Raw genomic sequence first — 26,774 nt, 5'->3', positions numbered from 1 at the left:
TTGACTCTTTGTCTTCTGAACGACAACGGCGACAACAATAGCAACGAAGTACAAATACGCTTCTGGTGTAACGTGATCCATACTTACTTCACCACCCCCTCTGCTACATTTAATTGTGCAGGAGAAAAAGAAAAATGCGGGCTTTTGCGAGAAATGTCCTCCACAGGAGGCACAAGCATGAACATCATCATGATCATCATCATCATGACCATCATCATCATGAGCAATCAGGTTCAGGTGTGCCTTCTCTCTCTCCCTCCCTGTCTTCCTCTGTATTTTCACCATCCTTTTATGCTAAAATATTTGTCTTATTAACACTACCTATTTCTCGATGTAAAGCTCGCATGGTATTCGCGCACTACATGGTCAGAAGTCACCCCCCCCCCCAAAAGAAAAAAACGATCGAGACCAGAGATGAGAACAAAGTGTCCTCTGACCTGAGTACTCTCTCCCCTTATAGGTCGGCCTGACGCACGGCCAGACGCCAGAGGAGTGGACTCAAGAGATACGCACGGCAGACGCAGCATGTATTGACGGGTTCGCGCTCAATATCGGCTCATCGGACCCATACACACTGACGCAGCTCCGTCAAGCCTTTGCCGCTGCCGAGGCACAACGACACGAGCAAGGACAAAGAGGGCACGAGTTTGTGCTCTTCCTTTCGTTTGACATGGCGGCTGGGCACTGGGATGTCGACCAGCTCGTGGCCCTCATCCGAGAGTTTCGCGACTCGCCTGTCTATTACACCGTCGACGGGCAACCCTTGGTGTCGACCTTTGAAGGGCCAGGCTGGGCTGACAACTGGCCTGCCGTCAGCAGGGCCGCGGGAGGCATCTTTTTGGTGCCGGACTGGAGCTCGCTGGGCCCGCACGGCGTCGGGAACAAGGCCGACTTGATCGATGGGGCGTTCTCGTGGTGTGCTTGGCCCCGTGCAGACCAGCAGCGCATGACGACGGAGGAGGACGTTGCCTATGGGAAGACGCTACGTGATAAGGGCAAGATCTATATGGCGGGCGTGAGTCCTTGGTTCTATACAAGTAAGTTGGGCCCTATCATTACATTATTTATCTTTGGATGACAAGGAACGTGAAGAAAACCCAAGACAAATGATGGCTCATCCTCTTCTTCTTCTCTTATAAAGGACTTCCGCAGTGGAACAAAAACTGGTACTCGACAAGCGAGAGCCTTTGGTTTGACAGGTGGTCGCAGATCCTGGATCTCAAACCCGACCTGGTCCAGATCATCTCGTGGAATGATTTTGGGGAGTCCAGCTATATCTGTGACCCGCTGCGCCCCTCACAGGTCGTACCTGGTGCAGACATTTACGTCTCGGGGCACTCACACGCGGCTTTTCGAGCGACGCTGCCGTTTCTTATCAAGGCGTACAAGGCTGGTAACGATTTGGCTTCTTGTTCTGGCGATGATGATGGGCCTGAGGAAGACTGTGCCATCGCTTGGTATCGGACAACACCGGCTGAGTGTGGACCAGATGGAGGTAATGAAGATTCACCAGTTGCGTACTTGGAGCTCTGGACAGGTTGGCTGACAATAATGCCAACATAGGAACCGTCTGGGGCCAGGGAGGTAGTCGATCAGCCAGCCAAGGAGCCAGGGATGTCATCTCGGTCATGTCCATCAGCAAAGACCCCACCGCAGTCACCATCAGCATCGGCGACCAAGAGGTCAGACCGCACCACCACCAGCGGCACGGCTATGTGTCGTTCGCACACGTGCAGGTGGAGGGCAGGACGGGTCCTGTGCGCCTCAGCATGCATGGCAGGTCGGCTACGGGCCCGGCGATCATAAATGACTGTCCGCCGTCTGGGCATGTCATGTTTAACTGTGTGTCGATTCAGGTCTGAGCAGGTCTAGGGGAGGGTGCAGACGACGAGGAAATCGACTTGGAGAGAGTAACGCATGATCTGATCCTGAATAAGAGTGAGAAAAACATTTGCTTATGTTCTGCGTCACGAAGAAGAACAGGCGTTTAATAGACTGCAGTGAGAATTAAAAAAAAAAAAAAAAAAAAAAAAAACCATGTAGAACCATGAAAGCCCCTTGAGAAAATCATTTTCTTGGGTTCTAGATGGCTTTTAAAAAAAACCAAAAAAAAACCATCGTGGCTGACTGTCCTTCGGGAGATTTGATGCTGCGTGATGGATGCTCGGGTTTGCACACTGCATGCATATTTACCAAGTACAGTACACTGCAACCCATGCAGGTCCTCCAAGCACTGCAGAGGCCAATCTCACAACAGCTTAGCACACCAACGCTGACCGCATGCATGAAGGCAGCCTTGACCGGGGTTCAAATGAACATATCTCCGTCTTCTTTTGTTCTGTTGTTCTGTTGTTCTTTTACCACATGATCGTTAGTGTTTGAGGCGGATAACCGAGCTATCGAAAACATGCAGGCGATGATAAGCGATATGCCGTTGCAATAATCTGTTCTCTTCCTCTGATGTTTATGTGATGAGATTCAAGACGTGATATCATTATCTTGCAGACCATCGCCACAGGGATATATTGCTTCTTATCTCTCACCAACAGGATTCTGTTCGACAAGAGATCTAGCATCAGATTCGAATATCCTCTCCAAAGGCGGCAAGGGGAGAGAAAGAAAGAAAGGCGATGAATACGGTCAACAATCATGATGCACGAGCGTCGCAAGACGGCCCATCCACAGGAGAGCCTGGTCTACTATTTGAAGATGGTGAGGCCCCTCAGCTCATCGCTTGCACCAGATGATCTCAGTTATTGACAGTCATGCAGCCGAAGAAGGCCTAGGCATGGCTCTTGCAAGTGAGAGAGAAGACAGTCCAGCAATTGATAAACCACAGCCAAGACCAGCAGAAGCTCCAACACTTCCGGTGCGCTGGCGTGATCTTCCCAACAAGACACAACTTTTCATCCTGGCACTGTGTCGCCTGTCCGAACCACTTTCCAACGTGTGCCTCCTCCCCTACCTCTTCTACCTGGTCCGGTCCGCGCTCACCTCTGGAGACTCTCTGAAAGGTGGCACGAATCCTCCTCCCACGCCAGACGACATCAGCTACACCTCAGGCCTTCTCGTGGCCTCGTTCCCTCTCGCCCAGTTCCTCGTTTCCCTCCCGTGGGGCTGGCTGTCGGACCACCACGGGCGCAGGCCCTCCATCCTCCTCGGCCTGCTGGTCTCCGCCATGGCCAATGCGGCTTTTGGGTTCAGCCGCAGCCTGGGATGGCTGTTCTTCTGGCGCAGTGTCGCGGGTGTGGCCAACGGCAATGTGGGTCTCATGAGGACCGTCACGGCCGAGCTGGTGACGGACAGGAGGCTGCAGACGCGGGCTTTCCTTGTGCTGCCTCTGGTGTTTAACAGCGGTATGGTCGCCAGCCTGGCACTGGGCGGTCTTTTGGCCGAGCCTGTGGAGAAAATGCCTGGTCTGTTTGGTCCCGATGGCATCCTCAACTGGGGAGGGAATGAGGAAGGGGTCGTGTGGATGACAAGGTATCCCTTTGCGCTGCCTGCTCTGATGAACGCCTTTGTGCTGAGTATAGCTCTCGTGTTGGCTGTGCTTGGGTTGAGGGAGACGTTGGTAGGGAAGGAGAATGAGTCTGATTATGATCTTGGGATCAAGGCTGGTCGGGCATTTATGGGATTCATGAGGGGGAGGGGCCTACTGTCTCGACATGACAACAATATCAACAACAGAGGCATCAGATATCAACTGCTCAGCAGCGGTGTGGAGGGGGAAGGACAAGAAGAACATCCAGATCACCTTGAGGAGGAGGAAGGTATTGAACTACGGCAGCAGCAGCAGTCTGAGGAGGCCAAGAGGTATTCCACGGCTTTTCATAACACTGCGACGCCCCCTCCTGGTAGGAAAGAAACCGAGCTGTCCTTCCGAAAGATCTGGACGCGGCGGGTTGTTGCAGCCATGGTCTCGTTTGGTCTACTGCCTCTGCACAATTCAGCCTTCATGCACATCTTCCCAATCTACCTCTCCACACCCCGTCGTGGTAGCGGCGGCGAGATCGATGAACAAAACGCCAACAACGCCGAGGAGGCTACCACCAGGACCGAAGCCTTGTTCACAGGCGGCCTCGCCCTCGACGCCAGGACAATCGGCCTCTGGCTGTCCCTCTTCGGCATCTGCGGCATCGCCCTCCAACTCCTGGCCTACCCACGCCTACAATCCCATCTCGGCGGCACCCTCGCCGTCTTCCGCCTCAGCCTGCTCCTCTTCCCAGCCGTGTACGCCGCCGCACCCTTCCTCGGCGCCCTACCCGCAGACACGGTATGGCAATGGCTCGGCCTCGCCCTCGTCGCGGGGTTCCAGATTGGCGCCCGAACGCTGGCTATTCCGAGCACGGTTGTCCTGCTGACCGAGGCGGCTCCCTCGAGGGCGGTGCTGGGGACTGTGCACGGCGCGGGAGGGATGCTTGCGAGTCTGGCCAGGGCGGCTGGGCCGGCGGTGGGCGGGTGGGTGTTTGCTTTGGGGGTGCGCCACGAGGTGATTGGGGCTGCTTGGTGGTTCTATCTGGTGCCGACTGCTTTGATGGCCTTGTTGTGGTGTTTTCTGGCGCAGAGAGACGAGTGAAAATTAGAAAAGAGAGAAGACAAGCAAGGTGGTATTCCGTATGTTTATAGTGATTTATGTACATATTCTTGTCACAGTGACATCTGTACCATCATACACCCGTGATCATGATCGTATTGTATAATATCTCATGTTGCACAGCCCTCTGTGTTTCTAGATCTTTAGTATTATTTCTTGCTGTCTTCTGGTGTTGGTCTCACCACCTCCAGGAAATTGTTGGGCCTTTTGGCCACGGGGCTGACGTCGAGACACCTCTCTTCGGTTTTGCTCAGCTTCCTAAAGGAACCTCAAGCACCGTTCTCTTGAGATACTGTTCGACTTCCTTCACATTCATTTAGATTTGCTCATTGGGCGTAGAATGAGGGTGTAGAAAGGGAAAAGTCCCAACGAGTTGGCATATAATTAGACTCTACTTTCATGAGCTGCTGAAGACGCCATGGGACTTCTTTGTCCATGCGCATCCAGAATCGAAACGGGTTTGCCGACCAGAAGCAATACTGACTGTAAATGAGGGCAAATCTGGTGTGATATCAGTACTGAACAGAACCAGAACGCAGGTTCGATCCTACCGCTCTGTCTGCGTCTCTGAGAGAGCCAAAGCGAGACCATGTTGCGCTTGCTAGTGATGTGAAGTAATTAATGATAAGCAAGTATTCAAGTCTGAGTTTCTGTTTTCAAGAAATTAATGATAAGCAAGTATTCAAGTCTGGGTTTCTGTTTTCAAGAGTGGTCTCGACCTACTTAGGCCTGTTTATATTCATTATATCTTCCGCAATTAACCTCCTTATGGACGCAAGTTTGCATGTCTGAGAAGTTCTCGGAATGTTCTTCTTCTTTTTCTCGGAAGTTCTCGGCTTTTGTGTTTCTATTTCTAGCTCGTGCTCTTCATCTCAGTGCCGCACAACATATCATTTAAGCCATGACGTGCTACTAAAAGCCCCATTCTTCTGCATTTCTTGTACACTATGTCGGTCATTGTCCTTGCTACCTGTCTTCGGAGCGTAGTCCCCCTCCCCCCCACCCCCCTTTAAATCTTTACCTACTTTTTATGTCAGGCAGCCCATTTTAATCAGTCGTACCAGATGGCGTTCATGCCAAAGCCAGGCTCCTGGATGCGACACCTGGCGACGCGGGCCAGAAACTCGTCCTTCCATCTGTACATCTCGACCCAGCCCTCCTGGTCGTCCGTGATGGCCAGCCACTCGTCGCTCCAGTCACAGGGGGCCACGGCGTTGGAGTGGCCGCCGCTGGTCGGGGTCGGGTTGAGGCAGATCTGGGTTTCGATGCTCCCGCAGTCGCGCAGGCGGAAGGCGGCGATATAGCCCGTTAGGTCGAAGCTGTTGGCGCGGGCTGTGGCGAAGAGGTAGCGACCCGAGAATGTCAGGGTGCACACATCGGAGCGGTACAGGCCTTTGCCCGTGGTCAGGTCGTGGGTGGAGATGCCTGGAGGGATGAGGGGCCAGCTGTGGTGGGTATAGACTGGCAGGTGAGTGGCCGGGTCGATCAGATACTCGCACAGCCTGTTGCCCGCCTCCATGAGGGCGTACAGGTACTGGCCCGTGGGGTGCATAGCAACCCAGCGCGGGTGGTCGCCCGGATCTGGAGCGTCGACGGAGCCGACAAGCTCGACGGAGCCGTCCTCGTGGTTCTTGCGGTGCGTCCACAGCTTGTTGGCGGTCAGGTCGGCCGAGTAGAGGTAGGTCTCGGTCGGGTCGAACACCATGCCGTGAATGCCCGTGTTGGGCTGGTAGGCGTAGTTCTGGACATTGGTGGCCAAGCTGCCTGAGCCACTGACGGAGAAGACATTGCCGTAGCCGGCGTGGCGGTAAAAAGGGTTGGCGTAGACGGCGTAAGGGGGCTGGCGGGCAGCCAGGAGGAAGATGGCGCGGGTGTTTGTGTCGGCGTCGTTGGCTCTCGGGTCACCGCCTATTGGGTGTGAGGCCTCGTGGACGATCTCGGTGGGCGAACGGACAGCGAAGCTGGACCACTTCTTCATGGCCGCGCCGTACAGGTTCTTCTTGGCATGGTCAAAGGTCATCCACGAGATGGGCTCGTCCTCGGGTATGGTGGTCCTCTTGATGAGTTTAAGCTCCAGCTTCTCGTCATCAAACTGGACAGTGAAGATGGCACCTGGAGGCGTCCAGGTGCCGATCATTAGGTGATGGAGGGGCATCTTGTTGGACCTGGTGGAAAAAGAGGACGATGAGGAGAACGAGGAGAAGAATTGGTGATGTCGTCGGCGGGCTGTGCCGGAGGGGAGGAGGCGAGTGAAGCTCTTCACTTTGGCGGCTGGCTGGGAACGAGCGTCCACGAGGAAGGAACAGGATGGTATTTTTGTATTGCAAAGGGATGGAAGGTGCAGGTTTGAAGGAGGGAAGGTCCAGGGCAGGGCGGGTGCGTGGTCTTATCTAATGTGCGCATACGATGGCATCGACGACGAGTCGTCGTCCCACGGAAAGAAACTCCGGCACCGACTCGCTCTTTCTCTTCTTCTTCTTCTTCTTCTTCTTCTTCTTCTTCCTCCTCCTCCTCCTCCTGTATTAATACCGTACGACCGTCCCGGGCTCAGCAATTAAGCCAGCTACCCCTGTCGCCACGAGTTTGTGGGGTCAAGTGGGATGAACGTTCAGACGAGGTGTTGGCCAGATGGTCGTAGAGACGATGTAGTTCAACCCACATAAAAGTGTGGTGCTAATGTTTGCTCGAACGTGAGTTTCAGGACATCCTGCGTGAGATGAGGTTCTATGGTGGCACAATGCTGAGGTTCATTGATGTGGACAAGGTCTGGTGGAGGAAAGCTTGTCATCTATAGAGTAACGAATGTACTTTACTGTCGAGTTGAAGAAAGGTCATAGCGGGTCGGGATATCCAATGTCTGCGGATGAACACTCTTCCGGCAGCCAGCCCTGCAACGTACAGTACTCATGTATAGGCCCCGTCTGCACTATCAGTCCCTGGTGATAAATCACCCCAGTCATGTTATTGCCCCGCGTTTTGTTAGACCTCGGATAGATCCCATATCCATCTTGAGCTTTTTATCTGACATCATCCCACAGTAATTATACCAAAGATTGTCGCATCTTCTTCTTGGGGGGTGGGGGGAATAAAAAGGTACAAGTCGTCTCATCAAGAGGGGGAGGAGAATTGCGACCAACTATGTGCTTGGTTTTTTTGTTATTACTATACGAGTACATAAGTGAGGCGTTTCTTCCCCGCCAGCTAGGGTCAATATTTGATCCCGAGGCGAGGTCCACGGGAGTTAGAGACGGCAACGATGATCGAATGGGCCAATGCAATACCAACAATCCCCATCCCTCTTGACTATAACCAATTCGGCTGCTATTATTCGGCCGTCTGAGCGAGAAAACCCCAGGAGGACTTGACATGGATGGGGGGTAGGAGAGAAGAAGCGCAGACCTTCTCAAGGTGGCTATCACGGCACGTCGAAAGAAAGTCCTCTACTCATTATGCTGGCCATCCCCCCCCCCCCCCTTTCTTGTCGAACGTGCAGTTGCCATCTCATCTTGCTATGCCGAATGTGGGGTAGCATCCTTGATCGGAGCCTACATGATATCATATAAAGGTACTGAGTACTTATGGTGGTGGCGGTGGTTGTTTTTTCTCCTCTTCCTCCTGGTTCAACGCTCATACCTTATTGACCGTGACATTACTTGCACGCTGCACCCATTGCAGCCTGTGGCTTGAATGACCCGGGAGGGGAAGGAGGAGAATGATGATGATGGATGGACAGAAGCTATGGATCGATACCGTATACATCTTAGATTACTTTGTGAGTTGCTATAGCTGGCAATTATATAGCCATCATCTCACCCCCTCTCGTTGATCTTTCCAGTTCTTGTTGTTCTTGGGGGTAGTGATTTGGTGTTGATGTTATAATTATTCTATTCCCCTTCCACATATATCCTGTCTGTACCCAGTCGCATCAAACGCCCACCTGCTTGACGAACAACATAGAAAGACAGCACTAGCACAACGGGCGTATAGCAATAAACCAAGAGGAGAAGAAGAAGGGAAGAGCAACTGTTCTGTATTTGATCATTCAATACACACGGCAATGGCTACCAACGAAGGCAGTTCAGGCCCTCCCGCCGCCCATCGGTTCGACCCAACCCTCACCTCCAAGGTTGTCGAGACCATGGGTCCTAAGACAACTCCAAGGAATCGTGAACTCCTCGGAGCCCTGATCCGCCACATCCACGACTTTGCTCGCGAGACTGAGCTCACCATCGACGAGTGGATGTCTGGTGTCCACTACATCAACGCTGTTGGTGCCATCTACAAGGAGTCTAATGGTAAAAGAAACGAGGCCCACCGGCTGTCTGATATCCTCGGCCTTGAGACGTAGGTTTATTACTGCTGTTTACTTTGTACTTTCACTATTTTTGTTCCATTGAATTACAAAAGACACGCACACACATACACAATGTCTTTATTAATTCAAGTGAGTTCAAATTTATTTCGCTGATCCATATATATATATATATATATATGAAATAAAGACTCGTAGACGAGATCGCCCACAAGGTCGTCTCTGAAACAGGCGCCGACCCAACCTCGTCCTCGATCCTGGGCCCCTTCTGGTCCCCCGACGCCCCCTTCCGCGACCTAGGCGGCAGTATCATCGTCGACCCCGCGCCCCCAGGCGCCAAAATCACCCTGATGCACGGCACCATCGCCGACCTCGACGGAAAAGGAATCTCCGGTGCCGTCTTCGACATCTGGCAGGCCAGCGCCAACGGCAAGTATGATTTCCAGGACCCGGAGAATCAGTCTCCCAACAACCTCCGGGGTAAATTCCGCGCCGACGACCAGGGGCGGTACTGGTTCTACTGCCTTCACCCTACCGCCTATAGCCTGCCTCAGGATGGTCCCTCCTTCCAGCTGCTGCAGCTTATGGACCGCCACCCTATGAGGCCGGCTCATATCCATATTATGGTCAGCGGACTGTCTAAGGTTTTCCTTGCCCGTGCGTGGATGTATGTTGACGACTTGTTTCTGCCAGGTTACGCATCCTGACTACAACGGTTGCACCACCCAGCTGTACCCCCGCGATGATCAGTGGCTGTAAGTCTCTCTTAATCTTTGTGTTGCAATAAAAACACGCCGTCATCCAATTCCACTGACACTGGCTGACACCAACGCCCACTCCTACCAAAAAAGGACCACCGACACCGTCTTCGCTGTAAAAGATGACCTTATTTTGGATTTCCATCCTTCCAAGAATGACCCCAAGGCCGAGTTGGATCTTGAGTACAACGTGACACTCTCACCCAAGGGCTATCAGGGCAAGAATTTTGACCACTGAGGACGTACGAATGGAGAAAGAGACATCTGTCTATATATAGGGTACATAGCAGGACCGTGCTATGGGGATGTGATGATATGAGAAAACATATGTGAGACCAAATAAGGCCAGAGTTCCTTACTTTGGTTTTAATTCTTTTGCCTCTTTTCTCAAATTCTTCGAATCGGACTAGTAATGACATTACAGAATGTCAGTAGTGGTGGAACATTAAAATACTGAATGAGTTACGCTTCTTTTCCACCAATGTGTCAGCGGAAATGGACACGTCCAAAGCGATAGGTATTATAATGTCACATTTAAAGACCCTTTGCCCTGTCGAATAGCGATAAGCAGCTCATCATACGGCGTGCATTAAGACGGAAAAAGGAAGGAAAAAGGAAGGAGAAAGGAATCAATGAAGAATAAAAGTCCACAATGTCTTTTCAGAGTTCATACTACAGTGGTTGTGTAAATGCCATTGCTACCAATTCCGCCCCCAGCCATGTGTTAATGATACATAATATCTCCCTCTTCCATATGATTACGATGCAGACGACCACTTAATTTTTGTCCGATGCAGACTTGAAAAACAAAACAGTTTCGTTTTTTGTTGTCCCAATAAGAATAGCGCCAAAAAATAGTGAGTACTCAGGCAGGAACATCACCAGGCGAGCAGGAAGTCAATCTAAGACTTGCCCTTTCTCTTCTTTCTGCGCGTCTTTTTCTTGCTGCCTCCATTGCTGCCTCCGTTGCTGCCTCCGCTCTGATTGCTGCCATCTCCAGTGCTCTCGGTCGGCAGACTTGGTGTCGATGCCGCAGCAGCACTACCAGGCTCATCTTCTTCCTCTTCAGCCCCTAGCACAGGAGAGAGAAGTGCTCCCGATGAGAGACTAACGTTCGACCGGGTGGCCATCTTACGGTACCGCTGGTCTTCTTCCTCGTCAGTTGAGCTGGTGGTCTCGAGTACGGTCTTCTTGATGCCCCGTGTCTCTACGACTTGCTCTGTGATGCTACCACTGCGGGCAAAGAGTCCTGTCCGGTGACCGTATGGACCTGCCTCGAGTCGTTCCGTCTCGCTGCCCGAGGTGGACCTTGGCGACCGCTGCTCCTCTGCTCCGGGCGATGTGGCTGTTGTCTTGGCTTCTGCGATGCTGGGGTGCGCCGATGTCTGCGTCGCCTGGTCCTCCTGGTTGAATAGATCGGTTGTCTGGATTCGGGGAGTGAGAGGTCTCGAGAGCGCCCCTGTCCCGATTGCGCCGTAGCTCTGGGCCAGGGCATGCACACCATCCTTTGCGCCTCCCAGCAGAGATGTTGTCTCGCCACCCTCCTCGTTGCTCGCGACCTCTGGTATGATCTCTTCTGCCACAGAGTTCGACCGGGGCTGCTCATGTACAACAAGACCGGGCTTGATCTTGACGGTGGTCGATCGCGTGACTTTCGGGTTGGAGGCCCGATTCGACGGGCCGAGGTGCTTCAGATGCTGCTTGATATCATCAAAGTTCGCCCGCACAGACACGCTCTCCATCCTGCCGTCGATTCCAGCGGAGCTTCGGCGCAGCAATACTGTGCTCGTCATGGGACTGCCAGACCTCTCACGACCGTGCGTGCGTTGTTCGGGCCTCGCACTGAGCTGTCCTTTCCCGTCTGCATCGTTCTCTAAACCATCCTCCTCGCCGACTTTTGTGTCTTCACTAGACTTGCCGTCAGTCACATCGGCGACAGGCCGGCCGGTGTGAGAAGAACGACGCTGGTACCGAGCCTTGGGAGCTGGGGCCATGCGACGGATAGCCTTGTGTACATCAATGTATACGTCTGACTCGTCAATGATCTCCCTGCAGCAATCGTCTTGTCAGCCACAATCTGTGTATATGATTCTGGGGATGTGTCAACTCTTGCACATACTCGCCAATCAATTCTTCAATGACATCCTCGAGGGTGACAACACCGAGGGCACCGTGGTCGTCTCCTGGAGACTCGGACACCAGAACCATGTGTGACTTGCCCTCCTGGAAGAAGTTGATGATGTCCAGACAGCTTGTCTCGGGTCGTGTTTCGGGTAGGGTGGCCAGAGCAAAGTCCCTGACCTTCCTGCAGTCCTCGGGGTCGTAGGTGATGAGAATCTTGACCAACAGCATCCCTATAAAGTTGGTGGGGTTCCCGGCCTCGTGGATAGGGATGCGCGAGTAGCCAGCCGACAGCATCATATCGATTGTCTCCTGGTCCAGCACCGTCTCCTCGGACATGACAAAGACATCGTCCATTGGCGTCATGACGGCATGGACAGGTTTCTCCTTGAGATCAAGGACTGCGGCGATGATTGTGACCTCGTCCTGGTTCAACCGCTCCGAGACATCTCCCAGAGTACGGTGCAGAGTGACGAGGGTTTTGAGGCCGCTCTTCTTGTAGACAGTACCGTGATCCTCGCCTAGGGCCCAGTCGAGCAGCTTCGCAGTCGGCCATGCCACAGGGGCCATGAGGTACATCAGCAGCAGGACGGGTTTGGACATGAAGCCACCGATGGCCAGGCCATAGCGGACGCAAACGGATTGAGGAACTACTTCGCCGAAGATGACTATGAAGGACCCAAGCAGACACGTAATTAGCGCAAGACATTCCTAACGACGGCAACGGCGTGGAGGGAGGGGCGGGGTGGTATAATAGAGGTCACACTCCAGGTCTCTTGGCGGATGTATGAACTACTCACCGATCAAGACGGTAGAGCCAACGACGGCAGCAACGCCACCTCCAAGACAGCGGTCGAGCACAACGGGCAAGGTCTCGTTCACGATGACATTACTAAGGAGCAGCGTGACGAGAACCCAGTGCTTTCCCTTCTGTAGGAGCTGGAAGACCCTCTTCGCGTTCTTTTGCTGGGGATCGGCAGGATCTTTCGCGATTACCTGGAGGTATATACCGTCCTGCCCCATGAGGGCGATGGTAAGGCCGGCAAAAGCACCGCCGAGGAGAACGAGGAAGATGGAGGCGAGGTAGAGGACCCAGAGGTCGGTGCCGGCCTCCTCCTCGTTGCCGTCGTGAAGCTTGTCCATGACGTGGACGGGAGCGGCCGCGGCCCCAATGGTGAAGAGGGCCTTGGAAAGCGCAAGGATGGCAGGGCGGAAGGCCATCAGGGACTGACGGCCATGGTGTTGTTGCCTCATATTGAGGTGAGTGTATCGCCTGAAGAGGCGGAGGGAAGAAGTCTTCGAAGACTCGCGCGGCTGTATCAAAGTCCTCCTGCAAGCACGCGTACGGACGAGACGGCGTCAGTTTAGCTCCAGCTCTCAGCTCGACCCAGGTCGGTTCAACAGTGTGTCCTCCAGAGGCAGGTATTTATCATTGAAAGAGAGAAAACAAGACAAGGACTGTTACTTACCCCTACTGCCGCTTGAGGCCTTGGCGAGGTAGTGTATGACCGGACAGGCCGGGGCAGACGTGGTGGTGGAGAGGAATGAGAGGAGCAGGAGAAGAAAGATAAACACACGAAAATTATTGTGAGGATCCAGCGCGCGATATCTTTGGTCAATGGATGGGGTCCAGGTGGCCCAGTGGGTCCCCAACGTGCTATGTACGGCCCGCTGAACAGCGTTGTCCGCGGCAAGGAGACCCCCTAATGTGCCAACTGGTCCGCTGGAAGATCAGTGGGTCGAGAAGGAACTGTGAGGGGGGTGGGGGAAGGAGGATTGGGGCGGGGGGAGAGGCTCGCTGAAGGAAACACAGGAGCTATGACGATAATGTCTTCCAAAAGAGGCGGCGCCCTGATTGGACCATTCCTCGGTAGCTGTACCTGCTAGCGTATACCGTAGTACCTTTCGTACCTCCCACGGTACATGCTGCTAGGTACCGCCGCGCGCCACCACCACCGTGTGTAGCGTCAATGATTCCCCAATATATCTGAGCCAGCTGCATTGCAACCATAGCACATGTACTGCAAGTGTTGGCACGCACATCGGGATATTTGGGATGGGACTCGTTCAACGTGGCGTGTTCCCCTTTACGAGACGAAACACCGGTTGCCATGCAATATCCTGTTCATATGAAGGTGATTTAAATAAGACTAGAAGGAGAAGAAGAAGAGAAAAAGGGGAAGAAGGCAAGGCAGGGAGAGGCATAGGACAGCGAGAGAGGAACTGGCAAAAAAGAAAAAAGACCAAACTCCAGCGAGACCCTGCGCTGTTTTCTTTCAACAATTACACGACATAGAAATCATCTCGTCTCGTTTCACCAAGCAGACAGCCGTCCCGGCACGCATGTTTGCATTAGACGAAGAAAGAGGCCAATGGGTCGAGATCCAGACAACAAGAACATCATGGGACACGCAATCTACCAGAAGCTTGTGGCTCAACGATGCCAGGTGCCTGCGTCTGCCCTCATTGAAAGTATCTTCCCGTGCTAATTTCCCACTTTGAGAGTTGTCCGGCTGAGCGACATTATGGTTCCATTTTCTAGACCTTCACACGTACGGGATTAATATGTCTACTCCTCACCCAGGTTAGCGATGTCAACACTGCAGAATCGGGTCCTTAATAGTATGGTACTGGTGGAGCGTAGCGCCTGAGACCTGTGGCTTGGTTCTATTACCCGAGTGGCCCCATGACACCCTATGTCAAGCCACGACCACTGTAAGTGCACGCCCCCAGGACATCCGACCCATCACTGTGCCCTCCTTCTCCTCCGTCTACGCGGGAATTTCTATTTCAGACCCTGCTGTAAGCGAAGGCTTTCGAACTACAGATGGTAGGATCACAGCTTCACCAGGTTGACATCTAGGATGCCATCAGACTGCCTCAAGGCCTCGAGCACCTCGCTTGTCACATCACCATCCACCCCGAGAATCATCAGGGCCTCATTCTCCCCCTTCCTCTTCTTGGCACCATTGCCGTCGCCAGCAGCCAGCACTGCCCGGTCCAGACTGGCCACCTGCATAAAGGTGATGTTGACCTTGTGAGTCCCGAGGATGATGCCAACATTCCCGATCTTGCCCGGCTCATCGTAGTTGTGCAGCAGGATCATGGTCCCCTCCGGGACAAAGTTGGCGCTGAACCGGCCCAGCTTGCTGATATAGAAAGCCTGTCCGCTCACGTAGCCCTCAATGATCTGCTCGGCCCCTTGATTACTATCGTAAGAGCGCAGGGTCACCAGGCTGGCGTAGCCCACATCTTTAGACTCCTCTCGGGCATGCGTCTCGTTGATGGCGATGCCCTTCTCCTTGGCGATGAGCTGAGCGTTCACGATGTTCACGTCCCTGCCACCACTGTCACTGATGCTGCTTGTCAAGCCCTTGATAAGCGCTGCGAGCAGAGGCCGAGTGTTGGACACACCCGCCAGCTCGCCGTGGTAGATGAGCTCGAACTTGCGGCCGCCGACCATGCCTCCTCTTCCGCCCACGAAATGCTGCGTGTAGAGATCACCCAGCCGCTCGACTAGCCGCACAAAGGGCTGGAGCTTTCTATACTCCTCGGGCAGGATGAGCGGCGCATTGACGGCCGCGCTGGGTAGACCGCCGCGCAGGATCTCTGCAACCTGATTACACACGTCCAATGAGACGTTCTCTTGAGCTTCCACCGTCGACGCTCCGAGATGAGGTGTGGACTGGCAGGGAGTCAGACAGCCCTTGATAGAACAGAATCTATATTAACAGTCAGGACAGAACACTCACGACGACCTTGGAATGTAGCGTGAGCTTCTCCGCGCTCGAACCGGGCTCGGGTGGCTCGCTTGTAAAGACGTCGATGCCTGCGCCGGCAATCCAGCCCTCGTCCAGGGCCTTGATCAGTGCCTCCTCGTTGTAGATGCCGCCCCGAGCAACATTGAGAACCCTGGCGGTCCTTTTCATGGTTTGAAACTCCTTCTCGCCCAGCAGGTTCAGCGTGCTGGCCAGAAGTGGCGTGTGGATGGTCAAGAAGTCCACATGAGGCAGTAGATCCTGCAGGCCCTCAACCATCTTGACACCGTTCTGCTTCGCAACATCGGCGCTCATGTAGGGATCGACTGCCACGACCTTCATCCCGAGCCCGATCGCCATCCTGGCAACCTTCATCCCGACCTTGCCGAGGCCTACTAGCCCTAGCGTTTTGCTGCCCACTTCGATGCCCACCAGTTTGCTTCTCTCCCACTTCTTGGCCTTGACACTGGCGTCCGCCCTTCCCACATTGCGCGCGGTAGCCAGTAGAAGGGCGATGGTGTGCTCAGCAGCGGCGGCAATATTACCAGCCGGCGAGTTCACTACAATGATCCCGTAGGACGTGGCCGCCTGTATGTCAATATTATCGACGCCCACACCCGCACGGGCGACGACTTTCAGCCTCGAGCCCGCAGATAGGACCTCAGAGTTCACCTTGGTCTCGGACCGAACGATGAGGGCATGGTAGGAAGGGATAAGGGAGAGCAGCTCCTGGGCTGCAAGTCCTGGGCGGTTGTCGACCTCAAAGCCCGCTTCTGTGAGCAGGTTCAGGCCGTCAGGAGAAAGCTTTTCGGGGACAAGAACTCGAGGGATGGTCTCATCAACCTGGGAAGCATTGGATGAGTCTGTAAGGGCAGTTGGGGCCATGTTGTTGGCGATGAGGATGATTGTAGGTGGAAGGGGCCGACCAAATGATCCAGGCGGCTTTAGATGAAAGTGATTTCGAGGGAGTGTCAAGTTCGCACACACACAGACACAAATGGAGGGCCTAGAAGGGAGCGATCACGGAGGAAGGAAGGGGCATGAAAACAAGAGAGGCCGTGTCCTCTTTCCCATTGCTCACATGCGGGCCTCTTCCGTGCCTTCCTAGCCATAAGCAATGAAGAATAAGCAAGAACATCAACTGGGGTAGCACCTGCAGCTATGCAGTAGCCGCCTAACAACGAAGGGAAGGCGTTGGGCGCCAACAGCCCATGCATGGTCTAAGCATGGTATATGGTGAGGCGCCTGATGCTGAGAGAATGAGAGAGTTCATCCCACTATGGGTCATGTCGCCATGCCTTCACCGGCTTCCCGCCCCGTCATGCCAAAGAGGTAGGGGGTTTACCCCTCCCCCCTCTCTGCCCCTCCCTTCCCTCTTACATCCCTTCCTTACCCCCCAAGTCTAGTGACCGCATTCCCCGTGGGGGAAGCAAGAGACTAATGCATGTCAGCGCGGCTTGCTGTGCCTTTGGCCACAGTTTTGAGACTAACCCCACCCGCAGACTCTCTCTCTCTCTCTCTCTCTCTTTCTCTCTGTCGTCAAACACGTCCACATGAAATTCCCACCTGGGAGTAAAGCGATATCGGTCTCAGAGCAGAGGTTCCACAAGTTGGCCACGTCAGTATCCAAGGGCGCATTCCTCTTAGGTTCTCCGAGTTGTTTCATTCACAACCATAACTCGACCTTGCTATGTTACACAGCACATTGTAGCAGGAAAAAGTCAAAGTGTTCGTCCTGTCCCCTAGAAGTTCTCCTTGCCGGTGAACTTCTCGTTCTGGACAATCTCAATCCAGTAGCCATCAGGATCCAGGACAAAAGCCACGTTCTTCATGCGCCCGTCGGTCAGCCTCTTCTTCCAGTTGACGTTCAAGCTCTCGAACCGCTCACAGGCGGCGTCGATGTTGTCGACAGAAACACCTTTCAAAATGCCCATGTTAGTATTGGTTCGACTCAGATCAAAGCTTCACAGAGCGTATTGACCCCCAGACTTACAGATGTGGCCAAACCCTTGCGGCTGGTCGTTCCCATTGTGGTAGCTAAAGCTCTCGTCCTTCTCGGTACCGTGGTTCCACGTCAGTTCTAGGAGACCCTCGCGGCCAGCTGTCTTGCCGTCCTGGGGCATGCCCTGCTCGCCCGGGTAGCCCAGGAAGTACAGCGTGAAGCCAGCCGAGGGGTTTCCGCCTTCTCTCATGAGTGACATTCCCATGACTTCCTGATAGAATTTGAGGGACTTCTGAGCATCCTTGACCCGGATCATGGTATGGTTCATGTGGTAGGTGGATACGTCAGTCTCCTTAACGTCCGCCGTCTCCTCGACAGGCTTGCGGCCAATGATCTCTACCCCTGCGTAAAGAAAGTTAGGTACGTCGGGGCCGAATTTAGGTGGTCGTGTGTTGGATGAGAAACCGCTTACAGTAGCCATCCGGATCCAGGGCAAAGGCGATGTTGCGCATCTTGCCGTCGGTGAGCTTCTTCTGGAACTTGTACCCAGCATCCTCGATCCTCTGGCAGGCGGCCTGGATATTGTCCACGCTGATGCAGGTGTGCCCGAAGCCGCGGTGAGGTTCGGCGTTGCCGTTGTTGATCTTGTACTCCGGGTCATCCTCAGTACCGTAGTTGTGTCTAGATTTCAGGGCTGGTTAGTACACATCAATATGACCCACACTCAGGAGAGGTGATAAACGTGGAAGGTTTTGTGAGATACGCACGTCAGCTCGATAAGACCCTCTCTGTCAAAGGCGGCTTTGCCGTGGGATAGAGCTTGCGGGGAGTCGTAGCCCAGAAAATAAAGATCAAACTTGTTGTCTGGGAAGGACAGCTTCTTGACGACGGTCATGCCGAGGTGCTCGTAAAACTTGACGGATGCCTTGGGGTCCTTGACCCGGATCCTGACCAGTGAACGGTGAGTAAGTCATGCAATAACGTGCACATCTATCTATCGGGACCTGACGCACATCGAGTGGTTGAACTTGTAGTTCTTGGAATCCGTTGTCGACGCCATGGTTGCCAGGTACCTTGATGAGGCTGCAACGCTCTGTAGGGCTGTGTGAGACAGCAGAGGTACGTCAGTGCCAGAAGCAAGTGAGCGTCAGGAAGGAGGAGAACACCATCCACCTCGGTTGTGAGGGGATATCAACATACGTGGGCCTGATTTGAATGATGATTTGGCGAGTAGGGACGCTTGCAGTCTAAGACGCTGCAGGGCTCGAATGGACCTCATTCACTACAGTGAACAGTGATGCAGTTGAGCCAGGCTATCGCGAGGGATTCGGAAATCGATTGTATGAGGAGCACTTGGAGAGGGACTTTCAACGTTGTTCTTTCCTTAAGCTTGAGGTACTTCAGGCACTCAAAGCATACGGTGTCTCATGAGGGCGCCTAAATCTTTCAGCGCCTGCCATGGGCAATGCAGGGCGCAGTTTCCCCGCCGATAGATAGCTACGGGCAGCTTTGCTGACGTCAGGTGGGGTAAAGCCCCCCTCCACATGGCGACCAGTGCCACCAAAATCAATTTCCAGAGTGTTCTACAGTGATGTACTGTAGGGACGTACACAAAGTGTTAGTAATTCCATGGGTGGGCTTTCATAGTAGACAGTCTTTTGGCTGTTCAACAAAATACAGAAATTTATACTACTGTCCATTCAGTAAGATTGAATTGCATCATGATCAATACTTGGTATCTCAAACATATTGCATCCGAGATAGTATGGGCCACTGCATGTGCTGACAAGACAAGCCAGGACAAGAAAGTCGTGTGCAACATTTCTGTGAGTGTGGGTCCTCCTCGGTATCGTGCCGTCTCGAGAAGGGCTACATCCTCATTCTCCCTCGTGCATTGACACTCAAATATTGGCCAGAAGCCAGTGCCACAAGAGTTTTGCACAGAGCATCCTTTCGGAACGATGACTCCGGAGATGGCAGACTTTGGCGTCACAGGTCAATAAGCTTAAGAATTAAAAAAGGCCTTGTGGGCCATTCCGTACCGGCACGGTGGTAAGTAAGTAGCCTGGTCTGGGGTGCTCTAGGTCTGACGCCTACTATGTTAGGTATTGCATCGTCATAGACTAGATTGACTAGTAAAGAAGAAGAAAGGCCATGCTGCCGGCCTTCATTGGCATCGGGAAAGCCCCTAGAGCACACTTGCGGATGTTGCACAGAACCTCTTGTCCAGTTAGCTCATGTCTCGGGTCTGAAGCCGTACAGGAGGAGCCTACTATGTGCGGCCTTACGTTGTCGACCAGCAGAGATGTGAGGCTGTCCATCCCGACGTCATCAACTTTGACATAATCCTAAATCTCCGAGGAATCTGCGAACGGCGCGTGTGAAAACATGGCGGGCTATAAAGGATCAGCTTTCTCGTGTTGCTCCAAGGTTCGACGGAGGTGCGTACATCTGTCTAGAGGTACAAACCCGTCTTCCTTCTCCAGTATTCTGCCTGATACTCTTTGCCTACCACACGTCTCCTTATAAACAGGCTCATCATTCATACACCAAGATGGGCTACCCGGATACTTTCGAGGGGTTCTGCGTTGCGGGCCCCAAAACGTGGAACCAGTTCAAGAAGCACGAGCTGAAGCCGAAACCATTCGGCCCCAACGACATTGATGTGCAGATCGAAGCTTGTGGTGTATGCGGTAGTGATGTGTATGTGTCTTATATTTCCTCCCCTTCTCCTTATACTTAGGCACATACTTTATAATGGCCAATGCATGCTGTGTCGATTTCTCTTGCAGCCGCTGACATTCGCCGTTCTTCTCCAAAGCCACACAATCACCGGCGGTTGGGGTGACTACGAGGGTCCTCTCTGCGTCGGCCATGAAGTCGTTGGAAAGGCCGTAAAGGTCGGAAAAGACGTTAAGGAGATCAAAGAGGGTGACAGGGTAGGCGTGGGAGCACAGGTCTGGAGTTGTCTGAAATGCGCTCAGTGCAAGAGCGCAAACGAGAACTACTGCCCCCACCTCGTCGTAAGGCTCACCCGTCTTGGTTTGTCGTATTGTGAAGCCCCTCAGCACTGGGGCAAAATAAAATACGTATGCTAATCCAAGAGAACATCCAGGATACCTATAATTCTCAATATGAGGATGGAAGTTGGGCTCATGGTGGCTACGCCAACTATATAAGAGCACACGAGTACTTCACCTTCAAAATTCCCGACGCTCTGGCCACTGCCGACGTTGCGCCACTCCTCTGTGCCGGCATCACTACATACTCACCCTTGGTACGAGCTGGAGTTGGGCCCGGTAAGAAGGTCGCCATTTGTGGCATCGGAGGCCTGGGGCATCTGGGTATTCAGTGGGCTGTTGCTCTCGGCGCGGAAGTCTATGCGTTCACGCATTCGCCCCACAAAGCTGAGGATATCAAGAAGCTGGGCGCCAAGGAGGCCATCGTCACAAACGAGAAGGACTGGGCCGAGCAGTGGGGCTTCACGTTCGACTTTATCCTCAACTGCAGCGACATGACGCACAAGTTCGACCTCAAGACGTACATGTCCACGTTGAAAGTGCGTAATCTACCCATCTCACATCAGTGTGTATGTCTCTATGGACGATGGTGCTGACATGAATGATTATAGGTTGGAGGCGAGTTTCACATGGTTGGGTTGCCTGATGAGCCATTGCCCGAGATGATGGCCCAAGCCTTTGCGGGCAATGCAGCCAAGTTGACCGGAAGTCATTTGGGCAATAACCGTACGTTCCACTATTCTTTCATTCATTATCAGCCATACTCTGCATGTTGGTCCAATGATGCTAATATTCCCGGATGCGCACAGAGGAGATGAATGCCATGTTGAAGCTTGCTGCTGAGAAGGGTATCAAAGCTTGGGTGGAAACCATTGACATTTCCGAAGATGGGTGCAGGGAGGCTGTTGAGCGTGTCAAGGAGAATAAAGTGCACTATCGCTTCACTCTGACCGGCTTTGATAAGGCCTTTGGTACAAAAAATTAAATGGCCAGGCTTATGTCAGAGCTGGCCCAGCACTCACTAACCAAGTTCAGAAGAAATTAGTCCCTGGTGCATATATGTTGCAAAATAGAAGACACCAATATTTCATTACATGTGTACTCTACATTGCGGGTGCCTTCGCTGGGATGAGTGAGTTGATATTCCATATTGGCCGTGTATAAATTGTGGTGATACATGATTTGGATCTCTTCATGGGAAATCCTGACATCCTTGAAGACTATTTTTTTTATTGAGTGCTAAGTTCTGTCGCCATGGAGGGGAGCAAACTTCCATCAAAATTGATTCATATGAGTCCAAGGTGAGTGAAGCAAGGCTGCACTTTATGAGCATTGCCCCTCGGGGGACCGTTTTTGCAGGGATCCTAGCTCCACTGTGAGACATTGATAAGCCTAGCAAAGTAGGTCGTCAGCTCTTGTGTGGGAAGGGGATGTGCGATCTCATTGTACATGTTTCAATTCATGGCAATGATATTTCAAACAGTGAAATTGCAAGGATAGATTGGCGCTCTTGTGGAAGGACAGACGATAACCTCCAGGAGAAGATCAAGTCTATGTATCATGAGGTGCAAATATGAAAGGACCTGTCAAGCTGCTGGCAGCAAGTATTCTATTGAGTGCTACTAGTGAATTTGTCTTGTTTCCTCTTCTTTTTCTCTCTCTTTCCGCCTTTCTTTTTCCTTCATGCTTAAAGTTACATGACAAATATGACTTGAGATGTGGTGCTTGGGGATACTGTTAAAGGAGGAGTATATGGATATCATTATGAAAGTGGAAAGAGTGAGAGGTAGACACCATATGTAGATACTGCTCAGACAGGAGATATATCAACACTACATGAGAATGGATGTGTGCTGTACCCGCGCAGTGAATATGGTGTTTTACCATAGGAACTGGTACCTGCGTCATTGGTGGGCACTTGGTGGGTACCGGAGCTTCCCTAGCTCTTTAGGCGGTTGCAACTCTAAATCGTGCTCTGTTAGCTTTAGTGCTGGTACACTACAGGGCGCCCCTCTGTTTTGGTGACTTGGCGGCGGGGAACATGCCGCAGCAGGTGCCAGCCTCATTCTACTCAGACACCAATAAATGCCTACCAATTCAACCACTTTGCCCAACAGCAATAGCACCTAGGCTTTCTTGGTCTTATACCTGATCACAAACCTCCAATGATGAGATGAGGGTTGGTCTATGCACCCAGCTTGCCATCTCTGCCCCCCAAACATGTGCAGTCGCGCGTGACTGCCCTTCTCATGATACCGCTCTTTTCACAAGCAAGTTGCCTGTCCTTGACAATACGACATCAACAAAACAGTGAGGCTTCCTAACTGCTTGGTCTGGGTCTGGAGAAGGCTACAAATCAGTCTACTGTTCAGTGACGAACACCCAGGATACTGTGTGACTAGATCACACCTCTTCTTGAATGATCTCCTTTTCCTCCGCGCACAACGGCCACACGAACCCCAGCAGACATGGAGTTCCGACCAGTGCGGACACCAGACTTGGGCTACGATGATGTTGCTGTGATGGATGATGGGGATGAGGGCGACGAGGGACCTGAAGGATTCCAGGGCATTGCTTCCCGATCGACAGCAGCAAGAACACCAGCCAGGAAGACGCGTTCTCTGTCTGACGGAGGCGGTACACCTCAGAGGGTTCCGCCAGCCTTACACCTAGCCGATGCTCGACGGACCTCCAAAGATGATAGCGCCGTCTTTATCCCCATGCGCGATGCGGTGTCCGTCACGACCTCGACGTCCTCGGTCCCAGAGGCTGTCACCACTCCTGTTACGCCTCATCGAGCCGACTTCGCTACCAGCCTGCATGGCTTCCCTCTGGAGATGCCTGTCCCTACGCCACCGACCCAACAGCCCAGTGCCATGATCTCCAAGCCTGTCCCCGTGTCGCCGAAGCTCGACCATTCCCAGACCTACTCGTCTCCTACAAACATCCTGCCACGAAGATCCAGAGGCCTCGACTTCTCCCGCGCCGCCACGAGCCTACACCATACCACCCTCGCCGAGCCCACCTCCCCAGACGCCTCCCCGACTGTTGGCGGTAGAGGCATGAACATACCAGGCAGGAGAGCCGGTGAATTCGGCGCCCCTGAGCAGACGTCTAATTCATTGTGGTCAGTTATGGGCAACCATGACCGGCACCACATCTCGACGTCGCTCGGGAGCGCTGCCAACATGATGTCCGACTCGTCTTCAGACTCAGACGAGGACGACATCATGGACGAGGACATGGATGAGCCCTACCTCATGACGCCTCAGGCTGTTAGAAACAACTCGGTGGGCTCGCAGTCGGGTTCTGGCCCTGCAGCAGGGGGTGGCTCACCGGCCATGAATAACATCTTGTCCTTTCAACAACGGCAGCGGCCTCGCAAGCCGCTGAAGAAGAGACCCCGAGGCCCTTTTGGGATGGGCTTCCCCTCGACACCTGCCACCTCCTCGCTTTCCAAATCCCCTCCGGCCAACATATCTCCCTTCAGCAGCATGGCAAAAGAGATTGCTACCCCGCATGCCCGCCGTGAAAGCATCAGCTGGGCCGCCAACCAGCTGAACATCTCAGGAAGCGAGAGTGAGGACAGCCCCAAGCCAGGGGTGAACGTCGATGGTGTGCTTGGTCCTGGCGCAGACCCGCAGAATAGGGTCGTGCGGCGGACCGTTACGAGGCGTAGCAACTTGCTTGTAGGTGCTCAATTTCCTGACAACAGCTCTTGTTTATCTGCAGGGTGATTCGGTCCGCTAACCATGCTACTACAGCCCAAGTCGAGGAACTTTGCGCGCGTAAGGCTCGCGCTTGCCGAGGAGGGAACGCCCATCGAGTCCGAGTTCCGTCGTGAGGCAGAGGTTGTCCGGCAGGTACGCGAGAGCGACGTCGATCTCGAACCGCCCCGGCCCGCCGGACCCCAAGCTGTCTCTGTGGCCACGACCACAGTCTCGAGCCCCAGCATGCCCGCACAGGACTCGATCGAGGAATTGTCTGAGGATGCCATGATGGTGGACAACGCGCTCGGCCTGTCGAGCAGTTTCAAGCAGCAGGCCCAAAAGAACTCCAAGGGCAGGGGTTTTTGGGACACCTTTTCCGAGACCAGCAGCGTCGGGGGAGCTACAACGACACCGCCCCCACCAGGGCCGCCGCGGGGGTCTTCATCTGGGATCAGCATGGACGATGTGAATATGGACTCCCCGTTGGTCAACACGGGGCCGACAGGAAATAACGGGTTTATTTTTCCCATGACAGGCACGAGCAGCTCGGGCGGCGGGACGCCTCAGCAGGTAGGCTCGTTCATGCCACCAACTGACCACCCCCCTCCGTCGGCAGCCGAGATCACACGCCGGTTCAATATGGGCAAGCGCAGGCGCGACGATGATCTCGACCCAGTCAGCTTTAAGAGACGGGCGGTCTCGCCGGGGCTGAGTGTGCACAGCTCGCCTATCATGCAGAGTCCCATGCAGCATGCGCCGTGGGGACCACGGCCGGGCAGCAACGGCAGTGTCGAGAGGGGCGGCGGCGGTGGCGGTGGCGGTGGCAGTGGCAACGGTACACCGAGTGACAACGGCACCGGCGGAAATGCGAACAACGAGAAGAGAGCGAGCATCCCCAAGGGGCGGGTGGGATACCAGGGAATGATCGATACGAACGACGGCATTACGCGGCTGAGCATCGAATAGGCTGCAGAAGGGCCCACGCTCTGGCCATGGGGTGTTCCTTCTGCCGAAACCCTCAAGCGACGACTTCAGGCGACGACTTGATTCTCCCAGATGCGATTATACGGAGGTGATAGAGAGGGCCCTCTCAGTCAGATAGGCCTGTCTTAACGATCATGATGGCGTCAGGGAGATATTTGGAGGCTTGCTTGGGTCATGAATACTTTTGCTTGATTTGTTAATACAAGTAAAACGGCTGGACACTTTGCCAGCTCTGTAAAGAACCGTTCAGTGGTCAGCTGCATATATTATTATGTTACAAACTCCATGTCTGCTCCCTCTGATTATGAGACCAAGATCTGCGTATCTATCATCACTTTCTCGTGCGCGGAACCTGGGCGCAGCCGGTTGCTGACTCCCGTATGCCACGCGAAAAGCGGTAAGGAAAATGGTATTTTAGATGTGCACAGCGCGACATTATCGGGCTCGCACGCTGCATGCCCATTTTACCCTCCTCTCCATACCACGGTTCGGCGTGCTGTGCCTGCGTCGCCACTCACGGGTCGACTCGTATGGAACGTCACCCAGCGAGGATCAAGAGCCTTCTCGAAAAAGCCCCCTGGGCCAAGCAATATAGGACGCGGTTCGCTGTGGGCAGTGAGACAGAGGAGCGTCGAGCTCACTACCTCCCCGAGGTCAAAGTAATCAACATCTGACCTTCCGTTTGTCGTACTCCACATGCACCCACGCTTCACACAGCCCCGCCCAGTCCATCGGCCGGCAGCTCCAATGAGCCCAGCTTGTCGTCCAGCCAGCGCGCCAGCTCCTCGGCGTGTCTCCTAGTGGCCATCACTCCTGCCGTGCCGGCGCCGAACATGACGGAACTTGCGCTGGTCTGGGCGGTCGCGGCGCTAAGGACGCTGGCGACGTCGGAGGGGGAGCCGAGATGGGCCGCGCTAGCAGCAGCAGCAGCAGCAGCAGCAGCAGCTGGTGTTGTTGGCGGTGCATGATGAGGTTGCTGTGGAGGTGGGCTCGTGGACGGCGTGTGGTGGTTGTGGTGGTTGTGATGGATGCCGCCATTGGTAGCATCGTGTGGGGCGGCGGTGGTGCCGGCGTTGCTCTGCACCGCGCCTGTCGAGGAGGACTGTGAATGTTGCTGCTGGCTCGGCTGTGCCTGTAATCGGGGGTCGGGAGGGCCCATGCAGACGAAGAGCATCCCGCAGCGCAGCCGTCGTATGACTAGTACAATGCCCGTCTCCAGCTGTATGGTCACCGCCAGTGGGCCGTCTCTCTGGTGGCCTGTTGTCCTATCCGGCCGCTTGCTATTTTTATTGCTGCCGCTGCCCCCTGCGCCATCCGTGCGGTTCGGCCCCAGCGCGCCATCGATCGTGTCTCTGTCGGTGCCGCTGCTATGGATCGCGTAGAGGGAGGCGGCGACGGTGCCGTGGGTGCGCAGGGTGGCAACGGGTATGGGTGGGTTCGAGGCGTAGGCGAGGAGCTTGCCGTCTGGGTTGAGCAGCAGGAGGGTGGTGATCTGGGCGGAGAGGTTGAGGTGGAGGAAGGAGGTCAGGCGCTTGGTGAGGAGGAGCGGCGGCGGGCGGCCTGCCATGGCTCGCT

The 26,774-nt window shown here is 54.0% G+C and overlaps 10 protein-coding genes across 10 annotated transcripts; 5 read left to right on the top strand and 5 right to left on the bottom strand.

The window, feature by feature from the left end:
• Window positions 1–134: 134 nt before the first annotated feature.
• On the top strand, window positions 135–2,009 carry M406DRAFT_294776 (family 71 glycoside hydrolase; the record flags this gene model as incomplete). Its single annotated transcript, XM_040919154.1, has 4 exons — window positions 135–365; window positions 461–1,037; window positions 1,142–1,495; window positions 1,564–2,009. 4 exons carry the CDS (start codon window positions 135–137, stop codon window positions 1,860–1,862), a joined length of 1,461 nt encoding a protein of 486 aa, XP_040773024.1. The 3' UTR covers window positions 1,863–2,009.
• Window positions 2,010–2,788: 779 nt separating this feature from the next.
• M406DRAFT_52817 (uncharacterized protein) lies at window positions 2,789–4,576 on the top strand (the record flags this gene model as incomplete). The annotated part of the gene is made up of 3 exons (XM_040924491.1): window positions 2,789–3,588; window positions 3,643–3,718; window positions 3,791–4,576. 3 exons carry the CDS (start codon window positions 2,789–2,791, stop codon window positions 4,574–4,576), a joined length of 1,662 nt encoding a protein of 553 aa, XP_040772240.1.
• A 1,069-nt stretch (window positions 4,577–5,645) lies between these two features.
• Window positions 5,646–6,749, bottom strand: M406DRAFT_75923 (uncharacterized protein; the record flags this gene model as incomplete). Its single annotated transcript, XM_040925919.1, has 1 exon — window positions 5,646–6,749. One exon carries the CDS (start codon window positions 6,747–6,749, stop codon window positions 5,646–5,648), a length of 1,104 nt encoding a protein of 367 aa, XP_040772239.1.
• A 1,902-nt stretch (window positions 6,750–8,651) lies between these two features.
• Window positions 8,652–9,902, top strand: M406DRAFT_266722 (aromatic compound dioxygenase; the record flags this gene model as incomplete). The annotated part of the gene is made up of 4 exons (XM_040917820.1): window positions 8,652–8,938; window positions 9,097–9,532; window positions 9,600–9,661; window positions 9,758–9,902. 4 exons carry the CDS (start codon window positions 8,652–8,654, stop codon window positions 9,900–9,902), a joined length of 930 nt encoding a protein of 309 aa, XP_040772238.1.
• A 403-nt stretch (window positions 9,903–10,305) lies between these two features.
• Window positions 10,306–13,006, bottom strand: M406DRAFT_347753 (DUF21-domain-containing protein; the record flags this gene model as incomplete). The annotated part of the gene is made up of 4 exons (XM_040922328.1): window positions 10,306–11,444; window positions 11,508–11,713; window positions 11,784–12,453; window positions 12,586–13,006. The coding sequence occupies 4 exons, from the start codon at window positions 13,004–13,006 to the stop codon at window positions 10,567–10,569; spliced, it is 2,175 nt and encodes a 724-aa protein (XP_040772237.1). The 3' UTR covers window positions 10,306–10,566.
• A 1,400-nt stretch (window positions 13,007–14,406) lies between these two features.
• Window positions 14,407–16,428, bottom strand: M406DRAFT_281171 (phosphoglycerate dehydrogenase; the record flags this gene model as incomplete). Its single annotated transcript, XM_040918431.1, has 2 exons — window positions 14,407–15,470; window positions 15,538–16,428. The coding sequence occupies 2 exons, from the start codon at window positions 16,426–16,428 to the stop codon at window positions 14,622–14,624; spliced, it is 1,740 nt and encodes a 579-aa protein (XP_040772236.1). The 3' UTR covers window positions 14,407–14,621.
• A 743-nt stretch (window positions 16,429–17,171) lies between these two features.
• On the bottom strand, window positions 17,172–18,545 carry M406DRAFT_352992 (glyoxalase I; the record flags this gene model as incomplete). The annotated part of the gene is made up of 5 exons (XM_040922726.1): window positions 17,172–17,461; window positions 17,537–17,887; window positions 17,958–18,166; window positions 18,253–18,432; window positions 18,499–18,545. The coding sequence occupies 5 exons, from the start codon at window positions 18,543–18,545 to the stop codon at window positions 17,286–17,288; spliced, it is 963 nt and encodes a 320-aa protein (XP_040772235.1). The 3' UTR covers window positions 17,172–17,285.
• A 1,423-nt stretch (window positions 18,546–19,968) lies between these two features.
• On the top strand, window positions 19,969–21,594 carry M406DRAFT_323786 (GroES-like protein). The gene is made up of 5 exons (XM_040919815.1): window positions 19,969–20,188; window positions 20,307–20,508; window positions 20,601–21,044; window positions 21,117–21,231; window positions 21,315–21,594. Exons 1-5 carry the CDS (start codon window positions 20,040–20,042, stop codon window positions 21,488–21,490), a joined length of 1,086 nt encoding a protein of 361 aa, XP_040772234.1. The 5' UTR covers window positions 19,969–20,039; the 3' UTR covers window positions 21,491–21,594.
• A 1,496-nt stretch (window positions 21,595–23,090) lies between these two features.
• M406DRAFT_227561 (uncharacterized protein) lies at window positions 23,091–25,181 on the top strand (the record flags this gene model as incomplete). Its single annotated transcript, XM_040915773.1, has 4 exons — window positions 23,091–23,213; window positions 23,274–24,194; window positions 24,270–24,697; window positions 24,761–25,181. Coding segments are annotated over 4 exons (1,893 nt in total), but the record flags the coding sequence as incomplete, so codon positions are not given.
• A 187-nt stretch (window positions 25,182–25,368) lies between these two features.
• M406DRAFT_347749 (uncharacterized protein) lies at window positions 25,369–26,766 on the bottom strand (the record flags this gene model as incomplete). Its single annotated transcript, XM_040922327.1, has 2 exons — window positions 25,369–26,113; window positions 26,303–26,766. 2 exons carry the CDS (start codon window positions 26,764–26,766, stop codon window positions 25,909–25,911), a joined length of 669 nt encoding a protein of 222 aa, XP_040772232.1. The 3' UTR covers window positions 25,369–25,908.
• Window positions 26,767–26,774: the final 8 nt, after the last annotated feature.

The sequence above is a fragment of the Cryphonectria parasitica genome (genome assembly GCF_011745365.1).
Source record: "Cryphonectria parasitica EP155 unplaced genomic scaffold M406scaffold_8, whole genome shotgun sequence".
NCBI lineage: Eukaryota > Fungi > Ascomycota > Sordariomycetes > Diaporthales > Cryphonectriaceae > Cryphonectria > Cryphonectria parasitica.
Note: the sequence above shows the minus strand (reverse complement) of the source record. Positions and strands in the feature narration are given on the sequence as shown.